This window comes from Pseudovirgaria hyperparasitica, assembly GCF_010093815.1.
Source record: "Pseudovirgaria hyperparasitica strain CBS 121739 unplaced genomic scaffold EJ05scaffold_11, whole genome shotgun sequence".
NCBI classification, from domain to species: domain Eukaryota; kingdom Fungi; phylum Ascomycota; class Dothideomycetes; order Acrospermales; family Acrospermaceae; genus Pseudovirgaria; species Pseudovirgaria hyperparasitica.
In genome coordinates, this window is record NW_022985559.1 from 860,522 (window position 1) to 876,744 (window position 16,223).

At 49.7% G+C, this 16,223-nt stretch overlaps 6 protein-coding genes across 6 annotated transcripts; 4 read left to right on the top strand and 2 right to left on the bottom strand.

Moving 5' to 3' along the window:
* Nucleotides 1-512: 512 nt before the first annotated feature.
* EJ05DRAFT_67198 (FAD-binding domain-containing protein) lies at nt 513-2,511 on the bottom strand. Its single transcript, XM_033749869.1, has 4 exons — nt 2,065-2,511; nt 1,760-1,985; nt 1,568-1,707; nt 513-1,521 (listed from the first exon to the last, which is right to left on the bottom strand). Exons 1-4 carry the CDS (start codon nt 2,326-2,328, stop codon nt 598-600), a joined length of 1,554 nt encoding a protein of 517 aa, XP_033598989.1. The 5' UTR covers nt 2,329-2,511; the 3' UTR covers nt 513-597.
* Nucleotides 2,512-3,960: 1,449 nt separating this feature from the next.
* On the top strand, nt 3,961-4,944 carry EJ05DRAFT_539478 (uncharacterized protein). Its single transcript, XM_033749523.1, has 3 exons — nt 3,961-4,521; nt 4,574-4,624; nt 4,677-4,944. Exons 1-3 carry the CDS (start codon nt 4,143-4,145, stop codon nt 4,709-4,711), a joined length of 465 nt encoding a protein of 154 aa, XP_033598990.1. The 5' UTR covers nt 3,961-4,142; the 3' UTR covers nt 4,712-4,944.
* A 1,754-nt stretch (nt 4,945-6,698) lies between these two features.
* Nucleotides 6,699-7,566, top strand: EJ05DRAFT_441086 (trypsin-domain-containing protein; the record flags this gene model as incomplete). Its single annotated transcript, XM_033741966.1, has 2 exons — nt 6,699-6,872; nt 7,051-7,566. The coding sequence occupies 2 exons, from the start codon at nt 6,699-6,701 to the stop codon at nt 7,564-7,566; spliced, it is 690 nt and encodes a 229-aa protein (XP_033598991.1).
* A 1,324-nt stretch (nt 7,567-8,890) lies between these two features.
* EJ05DRAFT_502046 (uncharacterized protein) lies at nt 8,891-10,288 on the bottom strand (the record flags this gene model as incomplete). Its single annotated transcript, XM_033747196.1, has 4 exons — nt 8,891-9,573; nt 9,632-9,694; nt 9,757-10,122; nt 10,171-10,288. 4 exons carry the CDS (start codon nt 10,286-10,288, stop codon nt 8,891-8,893), a joined length of 1,230 nt encoding a protein of 409 aa, XP_033598992.1.
* Nucleotides 10,289-12,853: 2,565 nt separating this feature from the next.
* EJ05DRAFT_539481 (carbonic anhydrase) lies at nt 12,854-14,017 on the top strand (the record flags this gene model as incomplete). Its single annotated transcript, XM_033749524.1, has 2 exons — nt 12,854-13,007; nt 13,060-14,017. 2 exons carry the CDS (start codon nt 12,854-12,856, stop codon nt 13,749-13,751), a joined length of 846 nt encoding a protein of 281 aa, XP_033598993.1. The 3' UTR covers nt 13,752-14,017.
* A 482-nt stretch (nt 14,018-14,499) lies between these two features.
* On the top strand, nt 14,500-15,347 carry EJ05DRAFT_477667 (uncharacterized protein). Its single transcript, XM_033744288.1, has 2 exons — nt 14,500-14,535; nt 14,588-15,347. The coding sequence occupies exon 2, from the start codon at nt 14,602-14,604 to the stop codon at nt 15,061-15,063; it is 462 nt and encodes a 153-aa protein (XP_033598994.1). The 5' UTR covers nt 14,500-14,535; nt 14,588-14,601; the 3' UTR covers nt 15,064-15,347.
* Nucleotides 15,348-16,223: the final 876 nt, after the last annotated feature.

Below are 16,223 nucleotides of genomic sequence, written 5' to 3' on the forward strand. Positions count from 1 at the left end.
GAAAAGGTAGTAGCTGTTCGATGACATGGAGAAGCTCAAGGTCCCTAAACGCATCAATAGGTGAAAGCAAGAAAGCCGGCGTCCTATACGGGGGGTAGGCGACAAAGGCACAGTCTAGAGAGAGCCTGGAATCGAGAAATCAGAGTCTGGAATGCAAGCAGAGGAGCAGAAATGTGGTAGTGGCAGACGCCTCTAAGTACATACAAGGGCACAATACAGAGATTAAGAGGAAGTCAAAGGGAGGGAAAGTAGAAGTATAGATGGAGTGGCGGAGAGGATGAATACGCACGATGAAGATCGAGGAGTAGCACTGGAAGTCAATGGTGTAATCATATAAGATAGGATAGCGTGTGTACGTTGTGAAGTGGGAAGGAGTTTCAACCGTGCGAAGAGGATGGTGCAATGACCAGGAGGCAGTCCCATGACAGGGAAGAGCGCTATAATAGCATACGTACCTTCACTTAGCTTATGCCTCAAGTCTACTACTCATACTATAAAGAACCGTCGAATACTTATGATGTACCGTAGCTATGTAATATAGTATACCTAGTTGGATGCATATGCTATGATATGCTATACCTTATTAACCTTCCGCGCTTAAAAGTCACCAACACCGACAGCGAGCGGGTTGTAGAAGACCTGGTCAGGATCGACCCTCATCTTGATATCAAGCAGTCTTGGGTATATATCTTCACCATAGTACAGGAAATGGGCTTCCTCGGCGGTCAAGTCAGGATCGATGTAGTTTGCGTACGCACCAAAGGCTGTTTCAGGCATACTTTCGGTCATGGCGTCGTTGAAATTATCGAGAAAGGGCCTTAGACCCTCGTTGAAGACGTTGCCGGCGGCAACAGAAGCATAGTTCTGAACGACCCAGATGCTGTCGCGGTCCTTGTAGGAGCTCCACTCGGCATCGTAGATGTTGATCTGACTATCCGGTCCTCCATACAGGTTGACGATGGAGAACCAGCTAGATGGCGCGGCGACTGTTGCGCCTTGAGTAGCAGCATAGGTGAAGTAGTCCGTCATGGCAGCTTCAGTCATAGGGTCGGGGATTGTCAAGCTTTTGGCGTAGAAGATGTCGTGGGTGTTGTATTGGCCTGGCTCTTCAGGCTGTTGAAGACTATTGATATCTTCGAAACCATAGAAGAGGGCTTGGCTCTCCAGCCAGCTGACCTCACGAACATCTGTCGCTGCACCAGATCCAGTGCGCGGGGGCGGGAGGCCTTTTAGAAGTTCTGGTGCAATGCGATTGTTCCATTCGTCCAGAGTACCGAAGAACTTGCCACGCAATAGGAAAGTAGAGGGTCCAAGGAACCAACCCCAGGTGGAACGTCGGTCCTGAAATTCAGGATTGAGAGCAAAGTCTTGGATTTCCTGGAGAGAAGCCACCGAGGTAGGTACATCGATAAGGATATCGGTGAGATCATAGACCCAGTACACAAGCTTCTCCGGAGCCAACTGAGTTCTCACATGAAACTTGGTGACAATGCCTATGCTATCTGCTGCACCACGAAGAGCCTAGCGATGTTTAGTTGGGAAGACGAGTGATCAATCGTCTACTTACCCAGTAGACGTCTTCGTTTTCAGTTGGAGAGACGGTTGAGATTGAGCCATCAGCGAGCACGACTTCCATAGCTATGAGGTGATCAAGTGCCAAGCCCCACAAACGCGAATCGTATCCGTAACCTCCATGAGTGATGTGACCTGTTTGCTGGACATTAGTAACGCGTAAAGCTCCAATCAAGGCTCTCCTCACCCCCGATGCCGATATTAGAGCACGTGCCATGGCTCATAGCACGTTTGCCCTGCGCATAGAGCATATCATCTACATTACCAAGACGAACGCCACCTTCAATGATAGCAGTACCATCAGCCTGGTTAACGGTGACTGTATTGAGCGATGCCAAGTCGATCACCAAGCTGCCATTTTGACCACCGGAACTGAAGGATGCGTAAGAGTGACCACCGGACTTTGCTTGGACCTGGTAAAGACCATGTGAGCATAAGCAGAGCAGCCTCTGACAGTCAAGTCAGTTACGAGATGAGAATGCTTATTCCCACCTTGATATGGCAGTTCCTGGCGCAAAGCACACCATGCGAAACATGTTCAGGGTTGTCTGCAGTGACAACTGCAGCTGGAGTGTAGTTGAGACGAAGATTGAAAGGTTCTATCAAGCTGGCCCACTGAGGACTATCGCTGAAGTAGGATGGGGTTTCGGTAGTGTCTAGACATTTCTTCAAACAAGCTGAATCTGAAGCAAATACTGAAATGGCGCAGACGAAAGCTGAGACTAGTAACGTGGATGTGAGGCGAGAACAATTCATGATGGTAAAATTCGAGAAGACAAACGTGTATATGAGGCCGGAATAGACTTCGTTAATGTCTGAACTGAGTCAGTTGTTCTAGACAACGAGAAAGCTCTGTAATCTGACAGGACTGTAGAAAATCAAAGCCCGTTTCAAAGAGCAGAGTCGAAGCTTCATATACTCATCAAAAGAGCAGGGACCGGATTACTGCTTCGAAGCCCAGCAGGCGGAGATGAACTTGGCCGTTCTTGGTTGTTGCTGCCTCGCGGAGTGGTTCCCGCTGAGATCAGAGTAGAAAGATCTGAGGCACGTGTGGCAAGAGCGATATTAAGCTTCTGCCGTAAATTACATAAATTATTGACGCGGCCTCTAACCACCTCGCAGATGTGTATAGCAGTCGTCATGTGTCGAAAGGGGTATAGGCAGTCCAGAAATGGCGAACGCTATACGGCAGATCCTGCTAACACAGCATTACGTGGGATCGACCAAAGGAGCGCGTTCCTGGCGGATTGTGAGCACACGACAAGGCAGTCCTGTGCAGAGATTGGATTGGTTCCAGAATCCGTAGGATATTCAATATGGGGGCGCAAGCTTATTGGAGTCATCATCTCAAGTGGAGTGGGGACGATTACCAGTCGACCATATACTGACGGATGACGGATGACGGAAGACGAGGTGCCTCGCCGAGTGAAGGCGTTGATCCGAGAAAAAGAAAGCTCAGCTAGTTGAGTGATGAGGGCGGCACGGATTGTACGATGTTGCTCCCGTGCAATGACCATTGACCATCTCATCTACCTGTGCGTCGTTCCCCAGGTAAGTTTATGATCAATCCGGGATTCCAGCCATATAGAGTCATATCAAATATGTAGCGTGGAGCATTGCCATCAGTCGTATTACTACACCGTCCGGTCACGGGGACACTTGGATGGAGTGTATGGAGGGTTTGTAAGACATGGGATGCTTGCGAAATCGACCTCATTCGTACAGCTGCATTTCCCCGCAAAGTCGCGTAGTTGTTTGCCCCATGAAACAAAGGCTGTACTATATATTAGTGCGCGCGGTATGAAGGTAAAGAGAATGGATGACTAAATGAATGAATGAAGAGTCTGGGCACGAACGAGCACGAGCATGAATGAGGCTCAAGGAGTCTTGGAAGAGCCGACGATGACATGTCTCGTGATGAAAGATGCGCGACCGCGTGCCGATCACTGCGCTGCGTTCGTAGGAAGGTTGTCCGCTTTGGATATTCTGGGTCTTCCGGGTTTGTTCGCTGGGATGGTGGAATCGAAGGATGTAATACAAGTAAGACGCTGACACGAACAAGCGGACACGGCGACTATCACCGGCTTCAATAGAGCTGAGGCTGCGTTGACGCGCACGTGATTTGTGCTCTGGGCCTCGATACTTCTTGAAGGTGAGGTGTGTGTTGGGTATACAGAGTACTATTTATTATTATATATATAGTGGAGGGATGGCCCTGTTATCTGCGCGATTTTACGCCTGAGTTTTATTTTCTCTCCGTTTTCATTAATAGATATAGCCCGTTTCATATCAACACCCGGGAAGAAACCAGGAAGATGCCAAGCCCTCCTGCAATTCGCCAAAAACTCTCTCCATCATGGGAGCTGTGCGTACCCTATGTAGTAGAATATATACCTCATACCTACCAGTGCCTATGCTATAAAGCCTCAGGCTCTAGCATTTTCTCGCATCTTCCACATTGAAGAAACAAGCACACAAGAGACAGACTGCTCCAAGTCCATCTGTACTCATTCAAGTGCTTCCAAACCCATCATTAATTCGCAAAAGAAGCCACTGTACCTTTCAACCGGATGTATGCGCTCAAGAGCTCTCTCATTTCCCTCTGTACCATAGGCCTTATCTGGCTGCTCTGTTCTCCTGTATCTGCTAGCAAACTGGACAGCATCAGCACCCCCTTTACAATACAAGTTAACGGCGCACCCATCGCCGCTATCACCGACGATGCTGAGAATGAGACTCAAGTCTCAGTAGGGCCGAAACCAGCAGTCTTCACTTTACATAATGGTCGTCTTCAGTCAGGTAAATGGCTCTTAGGACGTTCAGCGACGGAAGACCGAAGCCTTCTGCCCAAGAAAGTCCTGTGGTTCAAGCCTGGTGTAACGAATTCTGCGGGTATACTACCAGTCACAGCCCATCAAGATGAGAAATCGTATCTCTTGAAATTTTCCAGTACGTCTTCTGTGCGATGTGAATATATGGTTCGCTGCTGACACATGCACAGATGGGTGTCTGGTAGAACAAAACGGCAAAATCTTTGCGGCCTTGATGGGTGGTAAGTAGTTCTCATAGTCGACACAGTTGCATTTCTTTCTAAACAAACGCAGAATACAACTCAAATTGTGCGGTTATCATACAGTAAAGGGATAAGACGAGCAGAGGTAGGACATGTGGAACTGGCAAAGATTGCAGCGACTTATCCGGCGATGAACTGGACGTCAATTGGGCGATCATGGGCTTAGTGGTATTACCCTCCTGTAAGAGACGTCGAGGGGACTTGGTGATTGGAATTGGTTGTATAGAGTGATATATGAGAGTTGCAATGCCCTGCTTCATTCATGAGTGTAAAGTTGAATAGTAATTACCAAGATAAGCATTTATTGCCTGAGGCGTCAAATCACATGCAGTATAGCCCCTTGCCATCACGTGCATCTGCATCCAGCCACGGTTTCATCTTTCATCTTTCAATTTGCATCTTTCGTCTTTCATTCTTCAACTTCCTCTCAAGTCATGTCCGTCACCTCCCTGTCTGTCCCTGTCTCGTTCAACTGGGCCTATAGCGATACCCAACGACATGCAATCACTCAGTCCTCCAATCCGCTGTCTATTCACACCCTTTCCCACTGGCAGGGTAGGCGATATCCGGAGGCGATAGGTCACGCCAAGCAATGGTGCTTTGTTTCTATGGGAGACTATCTAGGTAGTGCCACCAGTCACACTCAATATCAGCCATCCCGCAAACAAGCCAACAAAACTGTCGTTATAGGGACATCCAACAGGCATAGGCATAGGTACAAACAAAGCATAGACATACCAAGATTGGCACAACATACTTCCGATCGGGCGCAGGGTCCTGAAGTTCATGCATTCGCCAACAGGATCCATCTTGTCCATTCGTCGAATGTCGAGCATCCCGTCTCCGCCCTATGAACTGCCTATCTGGGCTAAACGTCTCCAGTGCTCAGCATGTCCGCTCGTGTCTAAGGCCTGTCAACTATTCAGCTATCCTTTCATATACTACCACCACGCGTGCTATCCTCGTCCAACCCGAGACGAGTCCGAGATGATGCTGCATGTCTGGTACCTCTGGTCTCTACCAAATATGGCAGCTCTGTTCGCTCCTTGGCCAGCTTGTTCCTCATCTTGTTGCCCGAATTTTGGGCCCCTCGCTTCGTCTTCTTGGTTTCGGCCTTAATGCATAGAGAGATCAACAGATCCCCCACCTGCTTCGGGCCTTTAGTCGATCATCATACCCACCTGTCGCCCAGGGCCTGTTGCTTGATCGTATCTCGAGCACATGTGCCATGTCACACGGACCATAACCATAAATATTCCCAGACCGTCTTTCTGTGCAACCTGATACTCGAGAAACTGAGACTGCGTATCACAATGAATACACAATCAGAGCTTCCACAAGCTTCACAGAGCACGGGAGTGGACCTGACGCAGCAGAGCCTCAGGAACGCTGCTGCATGCCAATGACTAGCAGCACGCCCATGTTTAGAAGGCGAGCGATGTGAAATAAGACATTTCAGATTAATCCAATACCCTGGAGCAAGGGACGAGATAAGCCAAAGTATCAACTGCCTGATCGGCGTGCCACTGCAGCAGCTACATCGGCCAGCGCCTATGTTATTGCATGCTCTGGCATATGGCAATGCCATGTCCCCACGCAGCCGTACTTAGCGCTGTCCTCTTGTCAGTCACTGGTGTCGCAGTCCCACCGTCCGTCTATACGTCCGCATTCGCCAGTCGGAACATTGGCAAACACGTATCTAATCCCGGACCAAGCAACCTTAGCTATCTGGTTGCCAAGTATTGCTTAGACTGCTTCGAGAAGGTTATTCGACAGCGCTAATCTGAAGCTTGATGATCGACGGACACGGAAGGTAGTAGGGCGTGTGTTGTATGCTCGACTCAACACCATCAGTCTATATAAATATGCCGCCAGAATCGCCCTCTTCTGCTTCCTCACTCCAGTCGACCATCTCCAGCTCATACTCCAGCCCACTCACCACCGGAAGCCGATTCTTCGACATCATTCATTCAAAATGGGCGTCAAGTCTTTCGTTGCTGCCATTGCGGCTACCGCCGTCATGGCCTCCCCTGTACCCCAAGATGCTTCCATCATGATTGTTGGTGGTGAAGCTGCTGTTGCCGGAGACTTTCCCTTCATTGTCTCCCTCCAGCAATCCGGCTCGCACTTCTGCGGTGGTTCGCTCCTGAACGCAAACACCGTCTTGACCGCTGCTCACTGCTCTCAAATCAGTGCCTCCAGCGTTACCGTCCGCGCTGGTTCCCTGGTACGTATGCTCTCGTAATATCGCAAGCACACGAAATACTGTGGAATGCGCCATATGGCACTCTCACATAATCTCAACATGAAACCCACGCCTCCCCCTTAGCACTTTTCTACTCTACGCATGACTATACCCATCGAGCCTGACTCGCCCCCTGAACCGCAACTAACACACGTCTCAGAGCCGCACCTCTGGTGGTACCCTCGTCAAGGTCTCCAGCATCAAGGTTCACCCGTCCTACAACGCCGACACCACCGACTACGATGTCGCCATCTGGAAACTCGCAACTTCCATTCCAGAGTCCAGCACTGTTGGCTACGCTACCCTGCCCGCCTCAGGCCAGGACCCTGCCGCAGGCGTCGTCCACACGACCGCCGGCTGGGGCACCACCACCGAAGGTGGCTCCACGCTCCCGACCGCCCTCCGCAAGGTCGACGTTCCTATCATCTCGCGCGCCAACTGCAACACCGACTACGGTAGCGGCTCCATCACCTCGCAGATGTTCTGTGCCGGTCTCGATGCCGGTGGCAAGGACTCCTGCCAGGGAGACTCTGGCGGTCCCATTGTCGAGAAGAGCACCAAGCTCCTTGTCGGCACCGTTTCCTGGGGCCAGGGCTGCGCTCGTGCTGCGTACCCCGGTGTGTATGCGCGCACTGGTGCCGCCAGCCTCGCGTCTTTCATTGCCGCCAACAAATAAGCGCATTCTTTCCGATCGTCGGAGAAACGGACGTGGCATTGCGGAGATTTATGGTTTAGGGGGTTGGGCACTGGTGATGAGCTGGATGATGAGTTGGCGGGCTTGACGTTTATGTTTATGTTGATGTTGATGTTGATGCATATGTAGGCGTTTCCATTCTACGTGGCGATAGTTCCGGAGTTTATTCTTCAAATCTAGTTACCTTCACACTTTACTTGACCATCTTGTCCGTGCTCATCATCGGTAATCCGAACACATGACCGGATATCCTCCGGCTCCACAAGCACCAGCACAAGCTGTCCCAGCACCATCCATCATTCCATTCCCCTCTAGTAACCCTACCTTCCATTAGAAACGCCACGCCACAAAGAAAAGGCAATACGTCAACAATGAATCCAGTAATTGACACCACTTACCCCTTACGCATGCCACGCCGCGCCACATATCACAATCGCCATCTGAACGCACGACACCATACGCCCATCCCCACCACCACGCATCAAACCCATGATTTATGCGTCCTTCCCCGCAGTCTCTATCCATAAATCACAAATCCTATCTAGTCAAACCCTATTCTATCCTATCCTAATCACCACTAACGAACCGAATACCTCCCCCCCCCCTAAATGCTAAAAGAAAACACATATATGACAATACTTTGATCTTGCCAAAAAAAAGAAGGACGTACGTAGATTGATGAACTAAGTAAAAAAATCTCCAACGCTGCTCTACTATTCCACTGCCCTACTGCCCTCCTACCATACTACTCTACTGGGCGGAATGTCAGCAAGCACTCCAGGTTGGAACGTTCACAGAAGATGGCGCACCCCCGTGCGACTGGAATGTTGATGGGGAAATACAGTGCTGTCGAGCTGGGGTTCGTGGTTGGGCGGTGGCTCTACTGGCTTTTATCAAAACCCCGAGCCTCCGATCGGGGAGGGGATGGGAAGGTGGGGGCTTGGAGATCGGGGATTATATGTTTTGTGTGGGAGGGTGGGTGTGCGTGTGTGTCTGTGATAGAAAGAGGCGTGGTGTGGCGTGGCGTGGTGTGGGAATGTGGTTAATTGCAGGAATGTGATTGTAAATCTTGGATGGGATGGAATGTGTATTGGGAAATTCTTGGATTGGGTAGAATGTACTGTAGATAGTGGATGCGATGGAATGTATTGTGTATACACATCCCCAGCAAAAGGTATGAGAGAACATGGGGGATGTTAGTTATGTTGGGTCTTTGAGTATGCACATTGTGTATAATGCGCTGACACTTGATTATTGAATGCATAAATTTTGTCTAAGGTCATGAAATGTCATTAATTAATATGCTCTAAGCACCATTCCCGTTATACGCAAGACGATTCGGACTATCTGTCCCCGCATCGTCGACTCGGCCTTCGGTCGCAAGACTCGTGATCCTATCTGCGACGGCAGCAGGACCCTGGAGATCCTCAAGCGCCTGCAAATACAGGACCAGACCACAAACATGCGGCGACGCCATCGACGTTCCCGATATCGTATTCGTCGCAGTCGTGGAACCAATCCACGTCGACAACACGTCAGAGCCAGGCGCAAAGACGTCCAGCACAGAACCAAAATTGGAATACGAGGCTCGGGAGTTGCCAGACTGGACCGCGCCAACGGTGATTGCCTGTGGCGCGCTCGCCGGGCTGATGTTGCTTGCGTCCTGGTTCTCGTTTCCTGCTGCGACGACAGTGACTACACCGCGGTCGTAGGCTGCGGCGATCGCGTCGTTGAAAGCCGTGGAGCGTCCGCCACCGAGTGACATGTTGATGGCTGCCCGATTCGTGCGGCCCTTGGAGACTATGTCGTTCACGGCCCAGTCGTAGCCATCCATTACCGTGGATGTCGATCCGGATGATCCGCTGAAGACTTTGACAGAGATCACCGACGCAGACTTAGCCACACCATAGGTGCGTGATCCGATTGTCCCTGCAACGTGCGTTCCATGCCCGATGTCGTCTACGAACTCGCCGCCTGCGGCGTTGTACCCTTTAGGTCATGTTAGGTTATAGAAAGTCGTGTTTGATGGCTTGCGGCGGTCTCTTACCAAGGGAGGCGCGGCCTTCAAATTCTTCATGCTCGGCGTTGATACCAGTGTCGACGACATAGCCTAGGCGTTTATGTCAGTAGTGCTTAAAGGATACGAGTAGTGATCGCAATGACAGGACTTACCGAATGTACCAGATCCTGCAGAGGTGTCATATATATACGACGACCCGCCTGTTGCACCAGCACGGTGCGAAATACCGTCAAGACCATACGGAGCACCAGTCTGAGTCGTGAGAGCACGCTCTCGCCAGTCACCAAAGATGGTCCAGGCCTGGTCTTGCTCGACAGCTTGTACATCAGGGTGTTGCTTTAACTCGGCGAGGGTGGTATCGTCAAGTTCAGCTGCGTAGCCAGAGTAGGCGCGGTATGTGGTGGTGATACCAGCTGAGGACTCATTGTTCATCCTGTTATTGCGCTCGTGGGCCAGTCTGACCCAATCGATGTGGGAAGAGACATTGACGCCAGACCTGACTGTCACAATGTACTTTCCTGAACCTAGTCAGCCAGTATTTACACAAGTATCTTAATAGAGCATACCTGGTATGACCTCACGAGCGACAAGGCTGGGAACGGCGACAACAACGGGAACGGGAGCAGCTGCAACAAGGGGCAGGACCGCGCCAAAAAGAACGACGGTATTCTTGATAAAATTCATTATGGAGACTGAGCCCGAGTATCAAAGTCGACTTGTCTGACGAGCCAGTGCTCTGATCTGGGACCCGGTCCATTACTTATATCCCACGAGTGTCCAACGCATAACTGCCTCGGTGGAGCATAGCATGCATACAGAGCCGGTTGTTGTCGCTGGTAATGCTGTATATCAAACGTCCGCAAGCTGACGCATATCAGGGGGAGGATAAATCCAGCCTTTCGAATAAAGTGTTTGCCCAGAATTGCATGTTGTAGCATCAAAAAAGACATGTATCTCGTGTTTCGACTGTGACTTTTCAGAAGATCTCACATCGTTTACTGGCGAAGCGGAGGCAGGATAGGACGGATCGTGCCGTGCCAACCTTGCGCCCCTGGTGCCTTCGTTGCATTCCACAAATACGAGTGGCTAGGCGAGCATAACAATCTGCTAACAAGATAAAAGAAGGCAAGCGGTCAGCTTGACACGTTTTCGATGGCAGTCATGCTGGGTCGGAGAAATTACCAACGACCGAGATGGCGGAAAATCGGCTATTCTCCGATACAGCCTCCAGCCCCGAGCTGGATCGCAAAAATCAGGCAGCAGGGCGGCGACTCAGAGTATGTCGAAGGGTTCCGTCATGATCCGTACGGCGTATGGTCCTTGTTCAAGGCACCAGAGAGCAGTTGCCCTAATGACTTGACGCCGTGATGTTGCTGATGATAGGAGTTCATACTTTTCCGATAGTGGTCACAAAGCGAGCTTTTTCAAGCTGAACCTTTTCAGGCAACCCTTGAGGCATACTCCTTTGACCAATAGGCCGTGTGGCGCCCACATAGGATATTCAACAGTCTTTCTTCAATACGAAATGAGTGAATAGCGTTCAAAGATTGAGATCTCCAGCATGTCGTGACGCCAACAGACTGTTCGTGGTTTGCCGTTTGATGCTTATACCGTAATAATGAAGCATCCATGGTACGGTGAGTTGCAAGGGCAGGAAGCGTCGACTACTAGTCCTCGAACAGCCAAAGACTCTCTCAGCCCTACCTAGATGTAAACAGTCTAGGTCAGCTACCAACATGGTACTGAGAAATCGCTCAGTTGAGGCTGATATGGCAATCGGGGCAACTTGGGGTTGAATCCGGCTTTCGAGGTTGTTCGAGCTGGCAAGCTACGAATAGATATACCAATGTGTTGTACTGATCAGGAAATGCCAGCACTCTATCAGACCAATAATTCATAGATTTTGCAGCGAGCAACCGTTCGAACGGTTGTATATCCATCGGAGAGCGCATCAAGGGGCACAGAGGCCCCCGTCCCGGCATCTAATGATTGACATCTGTAGCCACAAAAAGAAAGCAAAAAGCAAATGAAGCGGCCATGTTCCGTGTATGAGGAGAGAACCAAGGCGCGAGCGTGATTTGCCAAGCCCGGTCATCCGATACGGGATTCAGGTTACGCATGACAGTAGAAGATTTTACATGACTAGATTTTCTCAGACACCTTGCTTCAATCACCCGTTGTGCATTTCCCAAGTCCAGCATGTTATATCTGCCTTTCAAGCTGAATGTAGCAGTCGTTTCGTCAACCGCATATGGTCTCTCCCGAACAAATCAGGCCACCGCTAATTAGTACAAACCTTAAAGGGGTGGGCCTCTAAGGATTTCTGGTCGTTTCACAGTACAACGGTATAATTAATTAATCAGAGGCAGAATCCCCTTTGTTTGTCGGCTGGGCCTAGAACTTCTTATTCATCACTGTCAAACACTCGAAACACAGCCGATGAGTCGCCAAGACTTCTCCTCTCCGCCTTCTCTATCGCCGCGTGGCCTGCATGACGATGATCGAAGGCCAAGCCTACTGCATACATCCCTGAGCCTCTACCGACACGATGGTCATCTCATCCCAAGTCATTTGGCAAATACACTGCCAGGCCCACCTGTGTCCTCGGCCCCGGTAACCGTTGTGCTTGGCCCCAAGGAATCTCGAACGCTGGAAGACAGCGACGTGCTAGGTTCCCGCTGTCCATTTCCCCTTGGCCATCGCCCTACGCCTACTCGGGCATCGGACTTTGGCTTTGTTGGGAAAGTTATTAGCCCTACTAACAATGTGGCATGATAAAGTCTCCCCTATGCCTTCATAAGAATGGTGTGAGTCCGCTCGTTTCCGGGCACGATGTTCAAGAGATTCTTCTTGGCGCAATCCTTGCTTCGCGAGAGACGACTGGACAGCCAAGGTCACCGACCTACCACGAACCCGTCATTTTCGACCGTGGCTTTACGCTTCCTAATTAACTTTGGCTTGTCGAAATGTCCTGGCAATGAGGCTAACAGCGACCCATCAGCGCATTCTTAAACACCATTGTTCTGCCCGTTGTGAACTTGTGACACCATGTTTTGTACTTAACGGTCCATAGGAACCTTTTATGCCTCGATTTCTCATTCCGTTGTGCAACAATCCAGAGATACTGTTTGCGGTATCCAGCCTCTTTAGCCTTCATTTTATTTCATCCTTTTAATTTAAAGTCAACCTTTCTCTCGCCTCGAGCTCTGGTTCCGCTTACTATTCTGTCCTCATCCCTTTCGTACCACGATGTTGTCAATACTTTCTCTCACCCTGTGCGCTGCGAGCCTGGTACTGGCGTGCTCCGATCACACAGAATATCATCGCGCAAAGCGCCAGATCGCCGAAAAGGATTGGGCCTACGAAGCTTCATACAATTGGGGAAAAATCAACCCAGGCAAGTGTCCGCCAGACACCTACCTATAGGACAGTCAGCTAACCTATATCCTCTACAGACTACGAGCTCTGCCAAACAGGCACAATGCAGTCCCCCATCCCTCTCTTACTGACACAAGGTCTATCTCTCAACCACCGTCCCACATTCAACTTCCCCGAGACCACAAACGGCACGTTCCGCAACTGGGGCTACGGCCCGGGCTTCAACGTCTACACCGGTGCTGACATCACCAAAAACCCTTCTGTCACCTTCGAGGAGAACATCGAAGACCCCGGGACCGGTGCCCTGAGTTCTCGCAACGAAACGGCCTACCTCCTCGGCTGGCACATTCACTCCCCGGCAGACCACAGTGTCGGTGGAGACCGGTCCAAAGCCGAGCTACACTTCGTCTTTGCCAAACCCGACGGCCACGAGCGCGCCGTCTTCGCCGTCCGAATCGACCCCGGCAACTCCGAGTCTGCCTTTTTCGCGCAATTGCCCAATCCGCTCATCTCGTGGCGCGATGCGGCGACCGAGAAGTCGGGCGTGGAGATGAACCTGAACCTGGCGCTGGAGGAGGCGAACACGTTCAATGAGTTCTGGACGTACCGTGGGAGTCTGACTAGTCCGCCGTGTACGGAGGGGCTGCGGTGGTTTGTGGCGCGGAATATCCTGTTTGTCAGTAATGCGCAGATGCAGGAGATTCTGAGGGTCAGCACGTATTCTGCGAGGGCTGAGCAGGAGGTTTGGCTGCATGCTGTCAATGTGTGAGATCAGGTCTGGACGGACGTTTCTGCTTTGTTGTCACTACTGGGCGGTTTGGTGATGTTGGCGCTTTTCAGTTGGGTGGATGGGTAGGCAAGTGGTTTCGGTGTGGGGTGTGCAGCATTTTAAAGGTGAAAAAGCATAGGTGTGGCCTTGTGACATTAATGTATACTTCAGCGTCTTAATCCAGATCATGATGTTACCGGGCCTACTGGTCATAGCAACATAGGCCATCTTACCAAGGTTGAATACTACTACTGTTCATGTCCAGCACCAACTTGCTATCGAACCATTAAGCGAGCGTCAGAGTCTAGTACCCCTTAATTAGTATCCGGACCTTATCATATAAGCTCCCATAATCAGTAGAGATCTAGAACAAGTGTAAGGTACTATCTAGTGCTAAACATTAAGCTTGCTAGATAACATCTACTTTTAGTACTAATTAATAATAGATCTAGTGAGATAATCTCATTATTCAGTTATTCGAGTACTGTTTCAGGCATGAGTAATGAGACAGATATCTAGAGCGAGAAATGTCACTGTTATGTCACTGCGCGACTGATTAGAAACGCCTGCACGAGGAATGACATTCAACGCATCCCACATGCAGAAATGGTCCTACAATCTTTGTCACATCCCACATCCTAATGTGGTCCTTCAATTTTGTCACAGACCACAGACCTACGTTCATGGCTCGCATAGCCCCGGAATATAAGTTACGGCCGTTTCTCGTGGAGAGAGCTCCGTGGCAACAGCAGTTCCTCCGAAGGATCCACAGTGATAAATCCATGTAAGCTCTCTTATTCTTAGCCATACCTATAGCGCGTCTAATCATGCTGTAGCATCTGCACTCACAATGCGGTTCTTCAATTTTAACACCATCCTCGCCGCAGCCATGCTCGCTCTTCCATCTGCCCTTGCGGCAGACTGTCGGGACCTGGAGACCTGCCTCACCTACTACGAAGACGCAGAATGCAAAGGACCCCTCGGCAATGTGACCGGCAAACCTTTCGACGGACTCGGCAGCTACGCCGTCACCTGCAAAAACAATTGCTTTCACTATCCCGCAAGTTTCAAAAGCCTGCAGTTCGACAACTACGACGGTGTTTACATTAGTTGCGAAGTCTTTACCGATTCCGATTGCAGGAAAAATAAGAAAAAACTTGAATCAGATCATGGAACTGTTTATGCTATAAAAGATCCAAAGGGGGACCATGGCTTACAGCGAACGTGCGCCAAGCATGAGGGCGAGGGCGACTGGAAGAGTATGAAATGCGTCAAGAGCACGTGCCCGGATTGGTCGTTGGCGTGGTGGTGACACGGTTCACGGACTTGTTATGTGCCTAGAACTTAACACTCTTGGCACTCATACCCGTGTGTTCTCTCTGTCCTCGAATCAGAGAGATTGTCATACAGGCATCATAAGCTCATACTATACCTCGCCAAGTGTACGGGGTAGCGTGTGAGGCACCTATCTTGGGCAATCTTACATGTCTATATAGTGACCTAGGACTGCAGGACAGCGACTTATCGAGTAGTCACGGACATGGATGTATATAACAACGCAATTGTATATAGAGACATTACCTTACAAGAACAAGAAACATTTGAAAGGAATAATCAAACAGCGTGAAGTAGATGCTACTTAATAACTTCAGACCTAGGTATAAGCTATAAGTAACTACTCTATATACACTATATGGCTATCTAGGCCCTAGGTAGAATAATGTGTTAGTTTATAGTGTGACTACTAAGAGAGAGGGAGAAAATAAAGATGAAAAGAAGTTTCTGGAGAGGTGTCCTATATCATAAAATATACTACTATCCAGATTCTCTTCTAGATATAAAGTAGCTAGAAAACAATCTATATCGGTATATAATACCTTCTTTATAATTAATTATTTATATATACCAGCAGTAGACAGGAAATCTATCTACACTTCTCAACATTAAGAGCGGTAGAAGGGAGATATATCAAACGTATAATGCAATATAAGAGTATATAAGTATAATTCTTTAAGATACCATTCCCTTCTCCAAGCGTGCGCTCCTCTAGGGCGAGACACGTTCAGCTACTATGAGAAAAGTACACTGATGGTACGCTCTCCTCTCTTCATATATACTACGTAAGTATCAAACAAGATCCACTGATAGGACATAGCACAGAAACGTAACAGAGAGAGCCATCTGCGACCTGGGCGTGTAGCACAATGACGTACGTCTAGGTCCTTGGCATGAATTCACACCTTCCACATTCGAAGATAGCCAGTATTTGAATTGAAACCAGTTAAGACCGTGAGTCGGTATCCCTCTAAATGTCTCTCAGTCCAAGACATTCTATCCCAGCTCTCGAGTACCTAAGCTTCAACTAACCTCCACCCCGTCCTGATTCCTGAACACGATCCCCACACCTACCAAACAAGCCCCGTCTGCAGAATCATAACTCCTCCTACTTCCCACCCTCACCAATCCTCCCAC